Here is a 19,472-nt window from a genome sequence, read left to right on the forward strand (position 1 = left end):
ATTAAGGGATCACTTACATTTTGGTGATTAAATTTAAAAGATATGTTCCCATTAATCAGATTGATTATCGATTGATGACAATCTTCAGTCTTAATCTTTAATATTTTATAGTCATATCTGAGCTTGTTTAAATGTTCTCATGAAGAAAAATATCCAGGCAGCAGCTAGAAGTACAAACTAGCTTTCTTCTACTGATCCTTGGGCAATTTCTCTGACGTGGACTGAGTGATAACAAAGATGGCTGTATTGTAGCAATGCATTTTCCCCCTTTGAGACAGAATCTCACTATGCAGCCCTGGCTGGCCTACAACTCACTTTGTAGACTAGCCTCTGCCTCCCGAGATCTGGAATTAAAGGTGTGCACTACCACGTCCAGTTGGCCTGTCTGTGAGTTGAGAGTTATGATGTCTGATCCATTGCTCAATCCATTTTGAGGATTTGGCTGATATAATACTCTAGCTTTTCTGGTTCGTTACTGGATAGCTAATGCACAATTTCTTTTTTGCAAGATGCAATGGGTCTTTCAAAAGAAACTTGGAAAATATTCCACTGAATGTTATCTTTTAGTTTCTCCTCATTATAACCTCTTGCTTCATGTCTTTTACACAATATACTACATCTGTTCATAACACAGACACTATAGGAAACCAGTGTTCAGGGAAGGAACACGACCACCGTAATCAACAGTAAGGCTGCCTTCTTTCATTGGCTTCTCTAACTCATCAACAACTCTATCTTCATCCAAAATGGAGCTACCATATTCTTCATCATAGCCATCATATAACTGCCCTTCTCAAGCTAAATACCTATGTTTACCTACTTCAGTCCTGACCTGGACACAAGTTCGTTGCCTAGTGTGGTTTTTCTAGCCCCTGGTATAGCAGTGATCAGGATGTCCAGAAGTTTCTTAGTTGTACTAGCTGGTTTTATGTGTCAACTTGACACAAGCTAAAGTCGTCAGAGAGGAAGGAGTCTAAGCTGAGGAAATGCCTCCATGAGCTCCATCTAGAAGGCATTTTCTCCTTTAGTGATCAATGGAGAGGGCCCAGCCCAGCCCATGATGTGTGGTGACATCCCTGGACTGGTAGACCTGGGTTCTATAAAAATATGGGCTGAGCAAGCCAGTGGAAGCAAGCCAGTAAGCAGTTCTTTCCTCCATGGCCTCTGTATCAGTTCCTGGTTCTGGGATTCTGCCCTATTTGAGTTCCTGTCCTGATTTCCTGCAGTGATAAACAGCAATGCTGAGGTGTAAGCCAAACAAACCCTTTCCTCCCCAACTTGCTTTTTAGTCATGGTGTTTCATTGCAGCAATAGAAACCCTAAGGAAGATAATAATAGTCCTCCTTCATAAGCAGCTAGCACCTTGGTTCATGTGCCTCTTAAATTTTATTTTTTAATACCTACTAAGAAGAATAGGCCTGGTGCACACACACACACAACAGCCAACATAGATATCATAGTGCTACCTTCCCTCTCTTCCTCAGCCCTTAGTTGTCCTACCTAGCTTTACATCAATTAAAGAAGACAGCCTGACTTAGACTAATCATCCTTATTGGATAGATGCTAGACTCATCTCTTCCAGTAAATTTATAACCCCCCATCCCATGTTTATATTTTGCTTAGTAACAAATACTGAGCCCATCAGGCTAAAGGAGAATGGGATAAAGATGCTAAGATAGCCTGCAGATGAAACCAAATGACTGACTAGGCAAGACCAACAATGATCAACATCAATTCCTCACAGCCCTTCCTTATACGAGGCTTCTAAAAAGCTCCTAATGTCACAATCAGCTGAATTGTGAGGATCTGTTCAGAAGGACCAGATGCAAATGGGTAAGATGGCTACTCTGAAAATCAGAAACTTAGCAAGAAAAAGGAGGAGGAGCAGGAGGAGGGAGAGGAGAAAGGAGAGGGGAGGCGAAGGAGAAAGAAAATTAGATGGAAGAGGAGGAGGGAGAGAAAGAGGGAAAGGAAGAAGTGGGAAAGGAGGAGGAAGACGAGGATGAGGAAGGAAAGGAGACAGTAAGGTTAATACTAGCAAAAGCAGCAGCAGATTGTTCAAATCACCAAAATACATTAAATATGAAGAAGAAATGTCTAGACGATGTCATACAGTCCTTGTGGGCAGGCATCAGCCTCCCATAGTCCTCTCTTCTCTCTGTGAAAGTGAGGGTTCCCATGAGAACATGGTGTCTATTAGTCTCTGCAGAAGAGATGGTATTGCCCGTATCACTGAATGCCTTGATTTGGGGATCAAGGGTGGGGGATGCTACAGGAGAGAAGCTCTTGAAAGAACAGGCCAGCTGGGGGCTAGGCACGGCTGCTTTGTGCCTACCTCTTCCTGCATCCCACACTCCAGCAGCATTGTTACACACGCCTCTATCGGGAAGGCAATCTCACGGCCACTGATCATGAGGTGCTCCTCCAGGGGCTTCCCAAAGGAAGGCTTCTCCACCCAGGCCTCTGGGGAAAGGTGAGCAAGCAAGGAGTCAGTTAGCAGCTTCCCAAGGCCACGCATGCCCCTTGCCCAGATTCTACACGGAGAACCAAAGAAAGAGAGGGCCCAGATGAGCGTTCATTTTTTTTTTTTTTTGCAGCTTAGTGGAAAATGGAAAGGTAGGGAGAGAACTGTACCTGGCACCACTGGCGTCCGTACTACACATACCCAGCTCATCCCCTCTGGAGGGCGATATGGAGGGATGAGCTCAGCTTTAGGTCACTGGTGAACACCAGCTCAGGGAGATCTACTGGCTCTTCTAAACATGAGTGTTCCCAGGAGAGCCCAGGTCGGGAGCTGGTCTCATCCACAAGGCAAGCAGGCTCCCCACCCTCTCAGCTCTTAGGGAAGCTTGCACTTACCCTGCTGTGCCTTGATCTGAGGCAACACAGCCTGTAGCAGTGTCAAGGACTTCCTGTGGTACTCAGCTTGCACTTCTATCAGCTGAGAAAACACAAGAACAAACCTTACCCTTTGCCAAAGGCAAACAGTCTTCTACAGTGGCATCCTTTCTCTATGAAGGCAATCGCTTGTGAGGGAACAGGTAGGACTGCCCTCAGCCTCCTCCACTGACAATGTGCTTCAGCCAAAGGGCAAAGGGGTCACTCCAGGTGGAAATTTGGGGGGTAGGAACATCAGGAAGGAATGGGGGAATCCACCTGAGCTGGAGCCTGGCTTACAGAGCTTGCTTCAGATCGCCTGACGTCACCTGGCAGCCCATCCTGAAAGCTAAAGGTAGCAATGAAAGATGCAACGATCGTGAATGTAACGGGAAGCCCACGCTAAGGCTCATCTGCCCAGGATACGCAGGAGTTAGCGTATCCTGTGTGCGTACTGATTTCTGTGAGTCCGCTGACCCTGTTCGTGGTCAGAGAGCACGTGGCTCTACTCCTTCAGATACACTGGGAAGTGAAATGCCTTTGGCTATCGTCACGGGACCTCAGGAACAAACTCCATCAAGGTGTGCCCCTTGCCATCCTAGCCATTAAAGAGATGACTGCAACGTTGCTTCGGGCCAAGGAAAGCTCACGAGCCAACGGTGACTTCATTTGTTTTCTGGCTTTCCATCTTTCCAAAACTAAGTAAAAGTCTGGCATGGAGTGTGAAAAACGACAGTACTAGTGTGGGAACCCAGGGCCTAAGAAAACAGCACGTGACGGCCGGGGACACAGCTTGACAAAGCCTGGGTGCCGGTGATTTCATTGGCTTCGGTGGCTCCAGATTAAGAATTTCCTAAGTCAAACCAATGGAATGCATCGAAAATAAACCACTGTGGAGGCTCAAATGAGAAATGGTCCCCATCATCTCTGGGACTTGAACACCTGCTCCCCGGATGGTGGTGCTCTTTCGGGGAGTGGGGTTCAGGTGGCGGGCCTTTCTGGAGAAAATATGTCATTGGGGGGAAGGTTTGGAGAGTAAAAAGCCTTGCCTACTTCCAGCTTGCTGTCTCTGCTTCCTGTTTGTGTGTGAGGATGTGAACTCGCAGCTTCCTTCTTGGGCCTCCATGCCTGCCTGCCTGCCTGGTCTGTCTGGTAGCGTATGTCCCAAACAAACCCTTCCTTCTAAGAGCTGTTTTGGGGCATGGTGTTTGACCGACTGCAGCAACAGAGAATTCATCAATACAACTTCTCAACTATGCTTTGAACCAGATGTTCCATATTGGAAGTGATACAAGCAGCTCTTTAGTAGGTATGTGTGTTGTGGTGGGGGCTGCAAAAGTCTATACCCCCAATAACATGGGGAAAGTGCCACAGCCTACAGTGCTCCCCCACTGTACACCACTGAGCAGTTTAAACTTCTCAGATCTGTCTGCTTGCCTGCTCTTCTCTCTGACTCATTTCGATTTTTATCCCATCATTGCCTTGGCCATGATATAAAAAGTTCATAGGTTTTAGCCTTATTTTCAACATTTGGAACAGGTACACTCAACTGGTTTTCATGTTGTATGATTTACCTGTCAATGATTTTCTTTATTTAGCCTTATGTTTACTCTGGCAAGGAGCCAGCATCCAAACTTATCCGGATTGGCTGATTGAAGTTAGTTAACTGGGATCGTGTCTCTGGACTCTAAATCTGCTTTCACTGAGAAAAGGCAGCCACCAAGGTCACCAACCGCTGCTTTTCTACCTACCTGCCTTGAACTTGGCAAAAATCTTCAACAGAAACAAATATGCCTTTGTAAGGCATTGGATAGTGTCCTATTCTCAAATCCTTTGTTGTCACTAATCTAGGTTTCCCAGCATGGGTCCTCTGACTTCCTGGGGTGGGCCACTCTGCTGTAGGGAGCAGCCTGCACACCTGAAGAGGGTTAGCATTTTCCTGTCTCTAACACAGACACAGTGCCACAGTCTTCCTGAGCTGGGACAACCAGAGGCATCTGCAGACTTCCAGGGTCCTCCAGGAAAGGGGGAAAGCCACTTTTGGCTGAGAAGCCCTGCTATGGGCTCACTAAGCTGTGATACTCCTCAGAGACCAGGTTCTGTTTTAAGCTTAGGTTCTGAAATGAATCTCCACGTGGAGGGCAGAATCCCCTAGAGACAGCAAAGTGCTGTCCCCCCAAACCCACACCTCTTCCCACAATACTGTCATGCAATCAGAAGGCCCTGGTTTTTATGCCCACCTTCCTTAGCTGTCCACCCCAGGACACGTACAGACTTTCTGCGATCCTGCCTTTGTGGGAAATTACCGGCTGCCTTTGCGGACCCTTACCGTTTGAAAGTAGTTTGCATAGTCAATTTCTTTGGCCACAAAACTGTACATGTCAGCAGAGAGCTGGTCCTGTGCAAGGTAAAATATACAAGCAAGGTTAAAAATAGAAAAAGAAGAATGGGAGAGGGTGGCTAACACTGGTCACAGACAGCATGGGAAGAAAGGGCTTCAACTCTGCTGGACCTGATTATTCAATAATGTGACATCACACAGCCTTCCAACCCTGGCTCTAGAAATGAGTGACTTTGAAAGTCTACCATGATGGTAGTTTACCCAGAGCTTTAACTAGCAAATCCAAGCAGGTGCTACAGTGATGTGCAAATGGGTTCTCTACACCACAGCGCGCCCCTCCACAGCACGCCCCTCCACAGCGCGCCCCTCCACCTGAAGCAGTCCTAAGCACACACTGGCTTGCCTCCCTCTGCTGTTTCTTCCCTTGGGTCACTTCACGTGCCCATTCACCTTCACCCTCAAACTAACTGGATGACCATGGACACATGGGAAAGCCACAGAAATGCAGTGGTTTTCAGAAAGCCTGTATAGACGAGGTGTACAGCCGGAAAGGATTGCTGGTTTAAAACCTGGCAAATTCTGACCTCATCCGTATTGCACACAACTTTAATAGAGTTAAAAATACTTAAGCATTAGGCTTTCCATGGGCTGCAGTGGCAATGGCTGAATGCTGCCCTGGAATCTCCATGGGCTGCAGTGGCAATGACCTAATGCTGCCCTGGAATCTACATGGGCTGCAGTGGCAATGACCTAATGCTGCCCTGGAATCTCCATGGGCTGCAGTGGCAATGACCTAATGCTGCCCTGGAATCTGGAGCATTTTATTCTAAGAAGAATGGGTCTCCGTTCCAGAGAGACCGCCACAGCATGCATAACAAATGTTTTTTGAGCAGCATACACTGCCGCCAACAGCATCTTGAAGCTGTCACTCTGTCCTTGTGTGTGGAAGCCATGTTGTATCCAGAGGCCATGGCCTCTGGAGGAGGCACTTCCTAAGAAGAGCCTGCACACTGGAGTGGGTCAGACAGAGCAGTAACCTGCAAAGTCAACACAGATCCTGAACAAACAGAGGCAGAGAGCCCCACGTTTCAGGAAGAGTTCTGGATGTCAGATCATTAATGCTTATGTAAATGCCAGGTGGGTCGAGGCCTGACTGTAACCCCAGTGTTCATGATGAGGAGGAGACAAAGGATCCCTAGAACAAGCCTGCTAGCTATACAAGATGAGTTTGTGAGCTCTGGTTCAAGTGATAGATGGTGCCTCAGTATCTAAGGTGGAGAGTGATCAAGAGAGACACCTGACTCCAGCCTCTGGCTTCCACATATATGCACACATAAATATGTATATGGTACACTCACACATGCATGTACACACACACACACACACACCCTACATATACACAAGAAAAAATAAATTATTTTTAAATTTTCCCTTCAGGGTTCAGCAAGTGCGAGTGTGTATAAGAGAACTTAATGAGAGGGTAAAATATATTACCTACATGTCTGAAATTATCAAATAAGCTAAAAATTCCCTTCATGTTTTTTGTACAAGGTACGTATAAAACACAAGTGTATTTAAGACTTAGGTATACAGAAATATTTCAGAATCTGGAAAAAAAAAACACTGAATAGTAGCTGGGCGTGGTGGTGCATGTCTTTAATCCCAGCACTCGGGAGGCAGAGGCAGGTGAATCTCTGTGAATTCACTCCCAGCCTGATCTACAAACTGAGTTCCAGGACAGCAAAAGATATTTAGAGAAACCCTGTCTCAAAAAACGAAACAAAACAAAACCAAACCAACCAACCAACCAACCAACCAAACCATTGACTCCTAAGGATTTCTATTCAGAATACTCACTCCATAAAATGAAAGAACATTATAAAAGATTTAAAACTATTGCTGAGATTTCCCCAAATTACCAAACAATTTTCCCCAAATTATCAAATGTCAATCCACAGATCCAGGAAAGGCAGAGAACACCATGCTGAGCAAATAAATACACATGAAAATCACACACAGATACATAATGTTTACATTTCAGCAGATAAAAAGACAAAACCTTGGGGAAAAGTGAGAGAGGGGAAAAGAATTACAGCTAAATTTAACTAAGAACACATGCAAACTAATACATGAATATAGACTATTTAAAATGTTAAGAGAAAAACATTAAAACGCCAACTCAGAATCCCCTACTCTAACAAGTTATCCTTCAAAGGTAAAGGAGAAACAAAGACTTGGCCAGACTCAAAGACTGAAGAACTGTGCTGCCCCAGACACACTGGGGAAGAAATGAATGTTAGAGAAGATTCTACAGAAATAGAATGTGAAAAAGGCCAGACGCCCAGAGCCCCCAGCAGGAAGCCCTGCAGAACAAATAACTGAATGTTGGTGTACCTGCATTCCATTTAGAATGTCAGCCTCATGCGATTTTGAATGCCTGGGAGACACATCTCCACAAGGGCATGTCCAGGGAGGCTTACCTGAGGAGGGAAGATGGACTCTGAATGTGGGTGACACCATCCCATGGGCCAGTGCTCTTAACTAAATAAAAGGGGAAAACGCCAAGAGAATTTCATCTCTCTCTGTATCAGATCTGCAGTGGGGCCAGTTGCGTCATGCTCCGGCCACCGTGCCTGGCCCTCCAGGAACCACTGTGCCCTCCAGCTGTTCACCAAAGGAAACTTTCCTTTCCTAAAGTTGCTTCTGCCATGAATGTTATCACAGCAGTGAAAAAATTAACTGATAATCAAAGTAAAATATAAACATTTTGCTTATTAAGTGGTCTCATGGGTGACAGTTCACAGAAACTACTATTAGCAACAATGTATTCACATTCAAAGTGTCTATTACTAAAGGCACTTTGGATCCAAACATGAAGACCTGTGATCTATCCCTGAAACCCATTCTCTAGACCTGTCCTCTGACCTCCACCTGTGTGCCATGGTATGCACACACACTAAGACTTACACATAAAAAATACATACATAAGTGAAATAAGAGGGTTAAAAAAATTTAAATTCCAGAGAAGCCACTAAAAAAAAAGTAAAAATGGGAAGGTATTGTCATTTTAAAGCAGAGAATCAAAATCAGATAAAATATTCAATTTAAACTAAAAATGAAGCCAGGCAGTGGTGGCGTATGCCTTTAATCCCAGTACTTGGGAGGCAGAGGCAGGAGGATCTCTGTGAGTTCGAGGTCAGCCTCGTCTACAAGAGTTAGTTCCAGGACAGGCTCCAAAGCTAGAGCAAAACCCTGTCTCCAAAAACAAACAAACAAACTAAAACTTCGAATGAAAGAATGATGAGAGAGAAACACAGGAACAAGAGCAACAGATAGAAATCAGAAACACGCGGTATGCATGAAGTGTGAACACTCTAAACAGCAATGCTCTAAATCTGTCAGCTGAAGGACAGAAACTGTCAGGACAGTATCAAAAAAAAAAAAAAAAAAAAAGCCTGATCAACTGTATCTTGGCTATGAAAAGCCTCTTTTACTTTTTATATAGATTTATTTTTATTTTCTATGTAAGAGTGTTTGGGCTGCCATGCAGGCATGTGTATGTGTGTGCCTCAGGATGTGTGTGCCTCAGGAGCTGAGAAGAGGGCATCTGACCCCCTGGAACTGGAGCTACAGATGATTGTGAGCTGCCATGGGGTGCTAGCAATCAAACCTGGTTCACTTGCTGGAGTGATAAATACTCTGTCACCGAGCCTACTGGTTTTCAAACCCAGAAGAAACCCCCTTTAGAAAAGCACATATAGATTGACCATAAATGGAAGAGCCAATCATGGGGCCACTTGCTTACAATCCTAGCGCTTGGGTGGTTGAAGAAAGGAAAGATGTTGAGGCTACTGTGGAATACGGGATGAGATCTTGTCTCACTCTCCTCCCCCACGGAAGAAAACAGATGTAAAAAGGCATGCCGTGCCAAGACTAATCAAAAGAAAGTGAGGGTTGCTAACCCTAACCCTAACCTTCAGATAAAGCAGACTTTAGAGTAACAGAAGCTATTGAGGATGGTGAGAGGGGTAGGCAGGAACTCCACTAGGGAGGAGTCAACACTCCATAAGATATAATAATCTTCAGTATAAATACAGAACATCAAAATATGCTCCTCAATAGCTTATAGAGCTCCAAAGAGAAACACCGTCACAGTGGAGACTCCAGCAGCAGGTGGCACAGGTGGCCCACACCCTCAGCTCCAGCAAATGCACTCTATTTCCAGAAGCTCACACAGTCTAGACCCAGAGGGACCACTTTCTGGGTCATCAGACATACTTGGCAAATACATGAGAAGACCACAGTGGAATTAAATGAGAAACTGGTATCAGGCAGAATCCAGACCCAAACGCTCAGGCGGGAATTGAAGAACACATTTATAATTAATAAGCCAATCAAACCCTGGGGCCTTTTGAGCTGGTTCTGTGCTGCTTGTAGGCTTTTCGTCTCTTCTGGGAAGCAGCAGTTCAGAAGAATCGGGTGTGAGGTGACTTTGTCTCTGTGATGCACAGGACTTACCAGTGAAGCAGGTTATATCCCCGTTTGTCAGGCAGCCAAACAAAAAACCAGACACCGCACAGGCGGAAACAGGAGGGAGCTGCAACTGGTCTTCTCTAGCAGGAGATAGTGTGCCTACTAGAAACAGCCGGCCACCTGAGCTCACAGCACCCACAGAGCAGGGATATGTTGTATTAAGAGCGGCAGGGCTACGTCCCCGGCACCCAGCTGCCCGCATGGCTAGCTTATGTCCCGAAATAATTACACGGAAACTGTATTCTTTTGAACACTGCCTGGCCCACTAGTTTCAGCCTCTTATTGGCTAGCTCTTACATATTGATCTAACCCATTTCTAATATTTTGTGTAGTACCATGAGCTGGCTTACCAGGAAAGATCTTAACCTGCGTCTGTCTGGAGTGGGAGAATCATGGCGACTCACTGACTCGGCTTCTTTCTCCCAGCATTCTGTTCTGTTTACTCCGCCTACCTAATTTTTGTCCTATTAAAGGGGCCAAGGAAGTTTTTTTGATACAGTTTCCATCCCAAAGCGCTGAGTGCCCCACCACACCCTGGCCTCACAGAAGAGTCTTCTCTTTCCTTTCACTCTTCACTGCCTAGGGAGTGAGCGCTGAATGTGCACAGTCATATCTCTGCCTCCTAAAAAACGAAACGGCCAGCACTATGTTTTGATTAATATCAAATGAAGACAGATGGGGAAATACCAGTCCTATGAAAACACGTGCTTTCTTTGGCTCACATTTATATTCCTCAAGTTATTTTACCCACACTACTTCAACAAAGCAGCCACATCAAAATCCGTGTTCAATCGCAGGATTCTAATGTTTCCCATTATCATTATAAAAACAAGGATAGCTTTATAACCATTTGTACACAGCCATTAAATGTAGGCGAAATTATCATTAACTATAGATAAATTACTTAAAATTAGGTATTTCCCTTTTAAATCAAGTGCCGAGGTTAGTTATTTTTAATTAGGAATTTAACATGGGTAAAGGATTTGAATAGATTAGTCAAAAAACAAGTATTTGTCCAAATCTACTCCAAGTACTGCCCAGGAGTAAGCCCCGTCATAAACTGGTGCAGGCAGAGTGAGCAGACCCCACCTCTGTCTTGCAGCTGGCTGACAGTGGGGATGGTTATATGCAGGGGTGTGAGAATTATTTTCATACTCCGCTTCATTTTGCTGTGACATTACAGGTCCTCTCAAGCTAGAATTAAAGTGTTTACTGTTTTAAAAACTCATCTCAAAGGCTTAAAAAAGACAAAGCTTTTAATTTTCAACAGATTTGAGACAGAGATATTTGGCATGGGCCAATTTTATCTTTCTTAGCGTCCTGACTTGTTTTTCAGACTCTTTCACTATTTAAACACAGCTTTTCCACTGTTCATCTTCAACACATATCAGAATTTCTCCAGACTTATTCCTCTTGGGGGTATTTCTCCTAACATTCTGTAAGGAAATTTTAAGTTGTAGCAACGACTCAGTTTCCCGCAAGGCAGATTCTATTCTTGACTAAGAACATTCCCACACTGGAGTTGTTTCTTCAAATTTTTGCAGTCTCACCCTGCATCCTTTTCATCTTATGAGGGACTTTTACCCCTCCATGTGTGTGTACCTGTGATGCGCAGAATGCATACATGTGCACATAAATACGTAGGCCCACAGTCAGGGTTTTTTTTTCTTGACAGCTGCCTTATTTTCTGTTGAGACCGTGATTTCTTCCGGAAACGATTTGGCTAGGCTGGCTGGCCAGCGAGCTTCAGGGGTCTTCCTCTGTGTTCCACCCTGAAGACGAGCATACACTGCGAGACCTAACCTGCCGTTTGCATCCTGTATATCTTAATTCTGCTCCTGTGACGGCACAACAGGTACCTCACCAACTGAGCTCTCTCCGCTGCCCATTACCTCCTCTTTTATCTACTGGAACATGACGTCCTTATTTGTTGAATTTTATTCGAGGCACCAAGATATGTCATATTCACCTTGTTGCAACTGCCAGTAAATCTTTCCAAGTGCTCTAACCTTCGATGCAGCTGGCCCTCCCCATCATGGATCCTGCACCCTCAGATTCAGACAAACATCAATCTCAAGTATTAGGGAAAAACTGTACCCTACTGGGCATGCTTCAGGCCTTTCACTTCTAGTAGTGCCTGACAGTGTAGCATCCCAACTATAAGTACAGCCCGCACACTGCATCAGGTACAGCAAGAAATGGGGTGAGATGAGGTACATGGGAAAATACCGCAATGTTTCCTATAAAGGGCCTGATCTGTGGAGTCTGGTGTCTTTGGGAGACAGGAGGAAATCTCTAATGTTTTCTGATACAGAAAACCAATCTATTTAAACTTAAAAAAAAAAAACTTAAAATGATGAATATCTTGTCCCTGTGCTTTCCCGGCCACACTAGTAACTACTAATAAAAAAAAAAAAGCAGCCATGAATTTGAAAGAGAGCAAGGAGGTGTATATGGGAGGGATTGGGGGAAGAAAAGAGAATAAAAGAGAATAATTATATGTAATTATAGTCTCAAAAATGAAAGAAAAATATTAGAAAAATGAACCATTATCATGAATTGAAAATATATACTTAATATACACTAAACTTAGATTAATTATGTGTATGACATTGACTTATGGGAAGGAGTTTCTAAATTTTTTAACCTGTCTTTGTAGCATTAGCTAAAAGTCCTAAATAATATAACCCCCCAAAGATTCTGAACTGACTAAATGGATGTATAATAGACATGTGTAGATCATGACCAAATCAGCAGGAGAGAGAATGACACCTCAGAAGTGGCACACCAGCCGCACTAGCTAGGGATCTGTCATAGACCCAAAAGCACAAACAGCCAGTCTGCCTCCATCACAATGAATCTGGGATCTGAAGCATTTGTATTCTCTGCTTGGTTCCACAGGATGGCAGCCTGGGAGACAGAGGATTCTTTAAAAGTCCTCATTGTTTCCTACCCCAGAGGGAAATTCTGAATGTCATGTGGACGCAAGCTCAAAGCCACCTGCACAGTGTGGGCTATAAAGTCAATGCACAAGTCACAAAAGCTGCAAAGAACAGAAACCCCATGAGTGAAGCATCATGTTTTAAAAACTGGGACTTTTAAAACCCATGGGATGGGTTGAGGATGCAGCTCAGAAGAGGACTATTTGTCTAGCATGATAAAGCCCTGAGTCCAATACCCAGTGTACACACACACACACACACACACACACACACACACACACACACCTTATGTAGAAGAAGCAAGGTTTCTAATATTTGGGTCAAAAGATAGTTTACATAGGTTTAGCTTTCTTAGGAACCCAAACTGATACAAAGGCATGTAAAGAGATGTAAATATATATCTCAGCACTATGAATGGTGCATGACTCATCGGGTCTTACACAGTATGTGTGTGTGGGATAATAGATGGGAATGGTAGTATGTGCAATGAGTGACACCATCCCACAAATATAGGATCCCAGATCTTAGAACTCAGGATTTCTCTCTCTCTCTCTCTCTCTCTCTCTCTCTCTCTCTCTCTCTCTCTCTCTCTCTCTCTCTCTCTCTGTCTCTCTCTCTGTCTCTGTCTCTCTCTCTCTCTCTCTCTCTCTCTCTCTCTCTCTCTCTCTCTCTCTCTCTTAAAAAGGGAAATCTGTTTTCTCTGCTGGCCTCCACAGCTAACATTTAAAGCGTCACCCAACACAGTGACTTAGGTAGTATTGAAAAGCAAACAAGGACAAACATTTTACTATCACAGAAGTTGTGGCTCAGTCTAAATTCCTAGCCATCCTAGGGACCTACAATGTATTCTTTGGAATGCAATTGCCCTAAGGCTCCCCACAAACATGAAGGCCATGCCTCTTTTGCTTACAGTGCCAGGTCCCCAGTGACTTACGGTCCTGGTCACCCTCACAGTCCTGAGTCTGTGAACTCATCATGGACTCTAGAGATGTAAGTAGGCAACCCAGGGACATTTTGATAACTGGAACATCACCAGCAGGCTTTAAGAAAACTCCACTGAACAACACAGACAATCCCCCAGGACTCTACAGCCTGTCCCTGAAAAGAAGAGCAGGGGAACAGATACCCGGCAAATCTCCACTCTGTTGGCAGCCTCCTCCATCTCCTCCCTGAGGGCATCGGCTTTGGCACCGGCGGGCTGAAGGCTGCTGGAAAGCCCTGAAGACTTGGAAGTCTGCTGCCACCTGATGGAAAACAAGAGAGAAAGAGGGTGTGTGTGAGACAGGTGGAGCCCTGGGGATATGGCAGAGTGCCAAGGAAATACCTGGCCTCAAGTTGTTAGCCAGGGAACTACACTGTTGCAAGGAAGGAGGTGTGATCAGGAGATACTGCTGCTACACCAGGTGAGGGACTCACCTTTCCACAGAGGAAGTGATGAGTGAAACTGAGGGTCAGGTGACCTTACCCAGAGGACAAAAATCCTAGAGTTTGCCACTGTGTCCTCTATGACCTTCTACACACTAAAGTCAAACGACAGTCACCACTGCTGTCGCCTATTCACAGACCAATTACAATGGTTGACATTTATGGAGTGCAGTGTGACCTGCTAATATACATACATGCTGTAGTGTGATTTAAATCAAACTAATTAACATATCCATCACCTCATTTTTTTTTTTTTGCTAAGAGATTTCTGAATCTTAATCAGGCTCATGATTGTTATTAGCAATGCATTCCATATTTTGAAATTACCAATAGTGCTTTCACAGTATGGCCCCGTCATTCAGTGAAGTTGCTCATGGGCTTCTGGGCTTGGAAACACGCCTACTCAGCTGAAGCCAGCAATGGATGTGAGGTGAAAAGGAAACACTGACAGGATCAAAAGCCAATCTGAAAGCAAGAATCTGCACTGCTAAGTATGGAATAGCATCCTACCGACCTTTAGTTACCTCATCTGTATTTCCATGAAAAACTCTTTTGTGGAAGAAAACTCTTGAGGAAAACACTCAGATGGCATCGAGGGAGAAGTGCGAACACTTCCTTCTAGAAGGATCAGAATGGCCTACAAGAAGAAAGGACTCGGCAGGGTTTCTCTGCTGCTAAGTCTGAGACCTCGCTGGCTCACAGGGACCAGCAGGTAGGAGGAAGAGCCAGAGCAGTCCATTATCTTAACTTGTCCACTGGATCTTTTATCTTCCAGAGACAGAGCTATTTCTAGCCTGTGAGCAGCACAGCGGGGCAGTCGGGATGACAAATGGCAGCCAAGCCTGACTTCAGTCTGGGGAAATCAGGAAATGAGTAGGGGCCACCTTGCTAAGATGGACTGACAGAGCCCAGGCAGAAATGTGGTCAGGGGTTGCCCAGTGTTTCAACTGACAAGAGAATTGAGAACTTTTCCTGGGAGCCCCCCCGATGAACTGTGTGACAAGACAGTTTCTCTTGAAAACAATGTAAGTACAAACTAAACAGGGACCTTCCCCTAATGCCTAGACCATGTCTGCAGCTGGCCAACTGGGGGTATAACATCTTCCCAGGTCCTGAGAAAGAATCTAATCAGCATCTAGCGAGCTGGTAGTTCTGTTGGGTGTTTCTTTCTCTTGTTATCTGCAGGGAAAAAAAAGTAAGGAAAAACGTGGGGTATGGGATCCAAGCGGACATTTAATCGCAGAGAGTAGCAAAGGGAAGGGGTCCCAGCCTTTTCGGATGCAACATATGAAACTAATCTACAAAGGTTCTCAGACCTGTGCGGGTTAGAGGCTACCAGGGAGACACATGCCCTGGGAACATCTGATTCTAAGATAAGAACTTAGAGAAATTTGAAAAGTGGTCATTTTAGCAATTTTTTCTAAGCCAGAACAGTAAAGACGGTTGAGCAGGAACCCTGAGTGCCTTTTCCTTTAGAGACATGCTCAACACAAATGATCCATTTCTGAATCGATTGAACTGTCCAGAGTCAGCTATTTAAGTTAAACATTAAAGCAACGAGGGATTTGGGTCATACAAATTATTCCCCATCGTGGCTGTAATTTAGATGAGACAGCAAGTACACTTTCATGTCGATTATAAAGATGAAGATACAGAGACCAATCTGTCCAGGCCACCTAGACAAGCAAGTAATAGATGCTTGAGAGTGGGGGGTGGAGGAGGCAGGCTGGAGAGATGGCTCTGCAGCTCAGCAGGCCTTACTGCTCTAGCAGAGGGCTGCAGGTCAAGGCTCAATGCTCACGTCACTCTCAGCATATTTAGATCTATCTCATTGACTTGAAGCAGACAGGGCAGAATTACTTAAACGGTGACAAATGCATGCGCTCGATTTAACCCTCATTAAACACTGACTAAATAAGACAGCTCTGACAGACTCACTAGAAATTGTGCTACGATTCAGAGATCCTGTCATGGAAGTATTGATCAGGACACGTTGAGTGAGGACAGAGCAGAGTGACTTTGGAGGGGGTTGCTATGGCAGCACTGTGGACCAGTACAGTTCACGGGGAAGCAGACAGGACTGAAGAAAGCCTGGACAGCTGGACACAGGTCATCGCCTGCATAAGGACCTCACAAGTGCAGCTGAAGGAAGAAATAGCGTGGGGGTGGTAGGGACACCCAGGAGAGTAGCTTGTGATCCCCGCTATTCAACATCACTTTGGAATTCAGTGTGAACTTCACGGCTGTATCCTGACAGCTGCTCCTCGCTGACTAAGTGTGCAGCTTTAAGGAAAATGGCAGGAAGCATGGGTTGGCTGGCTGCTTGATGTGGCTTTCGGTCAAGTCCAACAAAGCAGATAAGGCCTGCCTGGATGTAACCATTCACAATCAGGGGCTCAAGAGCAAGAACCGTCGCTCTGGATGTTACTTCCACCCTGAAGGCCATCATCTGAATTGACGAGAAAGTTGCTAACTTGAGGGCTTGGGTCAGCCCTCTCTAAGTTACTAAAGCAGAGTCACAAAGGGAAGCCAACTAAGATGGTGAGGGACCTGAGCTGCCTACAATAGCTGCCAAGCAACCCTCTCTCACAACACAAAGTAGGTGACAGAAAGCCACCAAGGTGATGAGGAGGACTGTACTTACATAAGGATGATCTAAAGGGGTCTTTTTTGTTTTGTTTTGTTTTTGTCTAACATACAAAGGTTGCAAGGGTTTGTTTGCTGTGGTTTGAAGGAGAAACCACAAACACATAGGCTCGTGTGTTTGTACAGTTGGTCCTCAGTACATGGCACTGTCTGGGGGAGGTTGTGGAACCCTATGGACATAACACCAGGCTGGCAGAAATATGACTGCCAAGGCAGGGATAAAAACTTACAGTCTGGCCTTCCTTCTAGCCAAGCTCTGCTTCCTGAATAGCACGTGACGTGCCCAATCACCTCTAACTGCTAATCCCTGAGCGGCCAACTGTCCCAGCCCCACCATCCCCACCATGATGGACTGCATTCCCTAAAGTGTGAGCCCAAACAGTTCTTTCCCCCACTTAGCATCTTTCTGCCATGGGTCCCCTTTCCGCGCATGAGCAAACGGCTAACACAGGGTCCAAGCTGAACTCTGTAAGCACAGAAACCGGAAAAGGGGAGTTACAGCTTTCCCTATAGCAGATCCAAATACAGACCAGATAGGCTGAGGTGCGAAAAGTGTGCTAATCACAGCTGACAGGCCCTGCATGCACTCCCTTGGGCTTTCAGAATGTACACAATGCTTACTATCACTCAACAAAACCAGCCATGGCCGCCGCTCAGTGGTTACTCCCCTTCTCATAAAAGGACCAAACAAAAATATGCGAGATGACAGGCATATGCTTCCACGCTAACCTTCCCTTCCATCCGCCAGCCAGAAACCCTGCAGGAAATCTGCCATTTCCTTATAGAAGCAGAAAAGACCTCACGGTGAAGACCCAGGCTTAGAGGCACAGTGTCCAACTCATCACAACAAAGAGCAGTCAGCACTACTCCGGTCAGCTTCCATGATCCTAAAGGGACACCTGAATACCGGGGCCATGGGATGCCATTTTATGTAGTACAGAGGCACTGTGACAATGGCTCTCTTTCCTGAGGGCACAGTACGGAGCTGGCTGTAGGGTTCGACCTGGATTCTATCAATGCCCCTTTGTATTGATTCGTTTTGTGATAAAATGTCGTTACCAAAAGTGATGTGCGGAAGAAAGCATTTATTCTGGCTTACAGCTCCTGAGGGAGATGCCATCATGGCAGGGGAGGTGTGGCACTGGGCAGGAAGCTGAGAGACTACATCTGCAGCCTGATGCGGGAAGCAGAGAAAGCAGACTTCAAGTGGGGAGAGGCTGTAAAACCTAAGCCCACCCTCCAAAAAGGCGCCATCTCCCCAAGGTTCCATTGCCTCCCTACACAGTTCCACCAACTGAAGACTGAGTATTAAGATACCCGACTCTGAATACAGCTGACATTCAAACCACCACGGCCTCCCTAGAAGATACTGAATTTGCTTCCAGCCATTTAATTTTAAGCTCACCTTATTATTTGTAGCAAAGGGGATTGGCTTCCAACTTAGAGCCATGATGTAAAATTTCTTTCTAAAATGTATTGTGAACAAGTTATTCAGGGTGGCGGGGACTGAGGCTTGGGATACACCAACTAAAGAAACTTCTCCACTGATTTAACCTGTGCTATCTTCGTACCCGCACCTTTTAGAGTTCTGACTGGTGAGCCCCCAGTGTAATCACATGTTACAGCATGGGTTGGCAGGTGAAAGCACTGGGGAAGTACACACGGTACCTACTTGATGCTCATAATACCTCTACAGATGACAACAGCGCTTACTCCCCGTGCACAGGCGAGGAGATACATTCTAGGATGTGCTTAAGTCAAGGCTACTAAAAGGTCTACAAAAGAACAGAGCTGGATCTTGTTTCCTGACTCCTAACCCTCAATCTCTCTGCCCTAGAGCTTCCTAGTTTTGTTTATTTCATGAAAGGAAAATGAGATGAGGTGATTAGGGCTGAATTACATCAGTGTGGGTGAACTCTTATTCTTTTAACTTACAATTGTGTGTGCACACATACACATGTGTATGCACAAACACAGAGCACTGTAAGGATCAAAGGCAAATATGTACTACAGTCACATATAATGGCCACAGTCCACATCAGGGCTTCTGGCATGCTGAAACAGGAAGTTTGTAGTCTCTGAGTGGCAGGTGGGGATCAGGTTGGTAGGACCTTCGCAGAAGGGCTACAACAGAAAGCTTCTACACCAGCCATTTCAGGAGCTGACACATGTCATGTCCAGAGTTAGACATGCTCTCTGTGTTGCACACATGACATAGCTCTGTCTTGCCTCTTGGTTTGCATGCCCACTCTCCTCCAAGTCATGCTCATTCTTCCTGTACCTCGAATACAGCACCGAGAGCCTATGCACTGTCTCTCTCTACGTAGACAGTTTGTCCCACATCTTTGCCTCGTTGTTTGAGCTCAGACAAAGTAACACCTACGCAAAAAAGCAACTTTGCAATTTTCCCCGTCTGATGTTGATGCCTCTTCCTCCATTGTTCTTTTCTAAAATTATCCAGTGTGATTTTTTTTTTCTTAAACGTGTGACTGCCTAAAACCGTCCTCTTGTCCAGGGTCTGCCTTCAGGCTCAAGGCAGGGAATCCGTTTCTGGTCATTGCTGTTACCTCCAGTGCCTGCTACACAGGGTATTTAAAAAACTTAATGAAGGCTGGGAGGTAGTGACACACATCTTTAATCACTGCACTCAGGAGGCAGAGGCAGGAAGATCTCTGAGTTTAAGGCCAGCCTGGTCTGCAGAGTGAGTT

At 45.3% G+C, this 19,472-nt stretch overlaps 1 protein-coding gene and 1 pseudogene across 4 annotated transcripts in view; both read right to left on the reverse strand.

Annotated features, from left to right (window-relative positions):
- Nucleotides 1-19,472, reverse strand: part of Arhgap44 (Rho GTPase activating protein 44) — a 150,804-nt gene that overhangs the window by 33,695 nt on the left and 97,637 nt on the right. For all 4 annotated transcript variants that reach the window (XM_057775761.1, XM_057775759.1, XM_057775758.1 and 1 more), the window contains exons 7-10: nt 13,820-13,937; nt 5,207-5,275; nt 2,860-2,941; nt 2,336-2,463 (exon numbers count right to left, since the gene is read on the reverse strand). In XM_057775761.1, coding sequence (XP_057631744.1) covers nt 2,336-2,463; nt 2,860-2,941; nt 5,207-5,275; nt 13,820-13,937 — 397 coding nt within the window. The remainder of the gene's footprint in view (nt 1-2,335; nt 2,464-2,859; nt 2,942-5,206; nt 5,276-13,819; nt 13,938-19,472) is intronic.
- Nucleotides 351-1,372, reverse strand: LOC130878588 (adenylate kinase isoenzyme 6-like; annotated as a pseudogene).

The sequence above is a fragment of the Chionomys nivalis genome, chromosome 7 (genome assembly GCF_950005125.1).
Source record: "Chionomys nivalis chromosome 7, mChiNiv1.1, whole genome shotgun sequence".
NCBI classification, from domain to species: Eukaryota; Metazoa; Chordata; class Mammalia; order Rodentia; family Cricetidae; genus Chionomys; species Chionomys nivalis.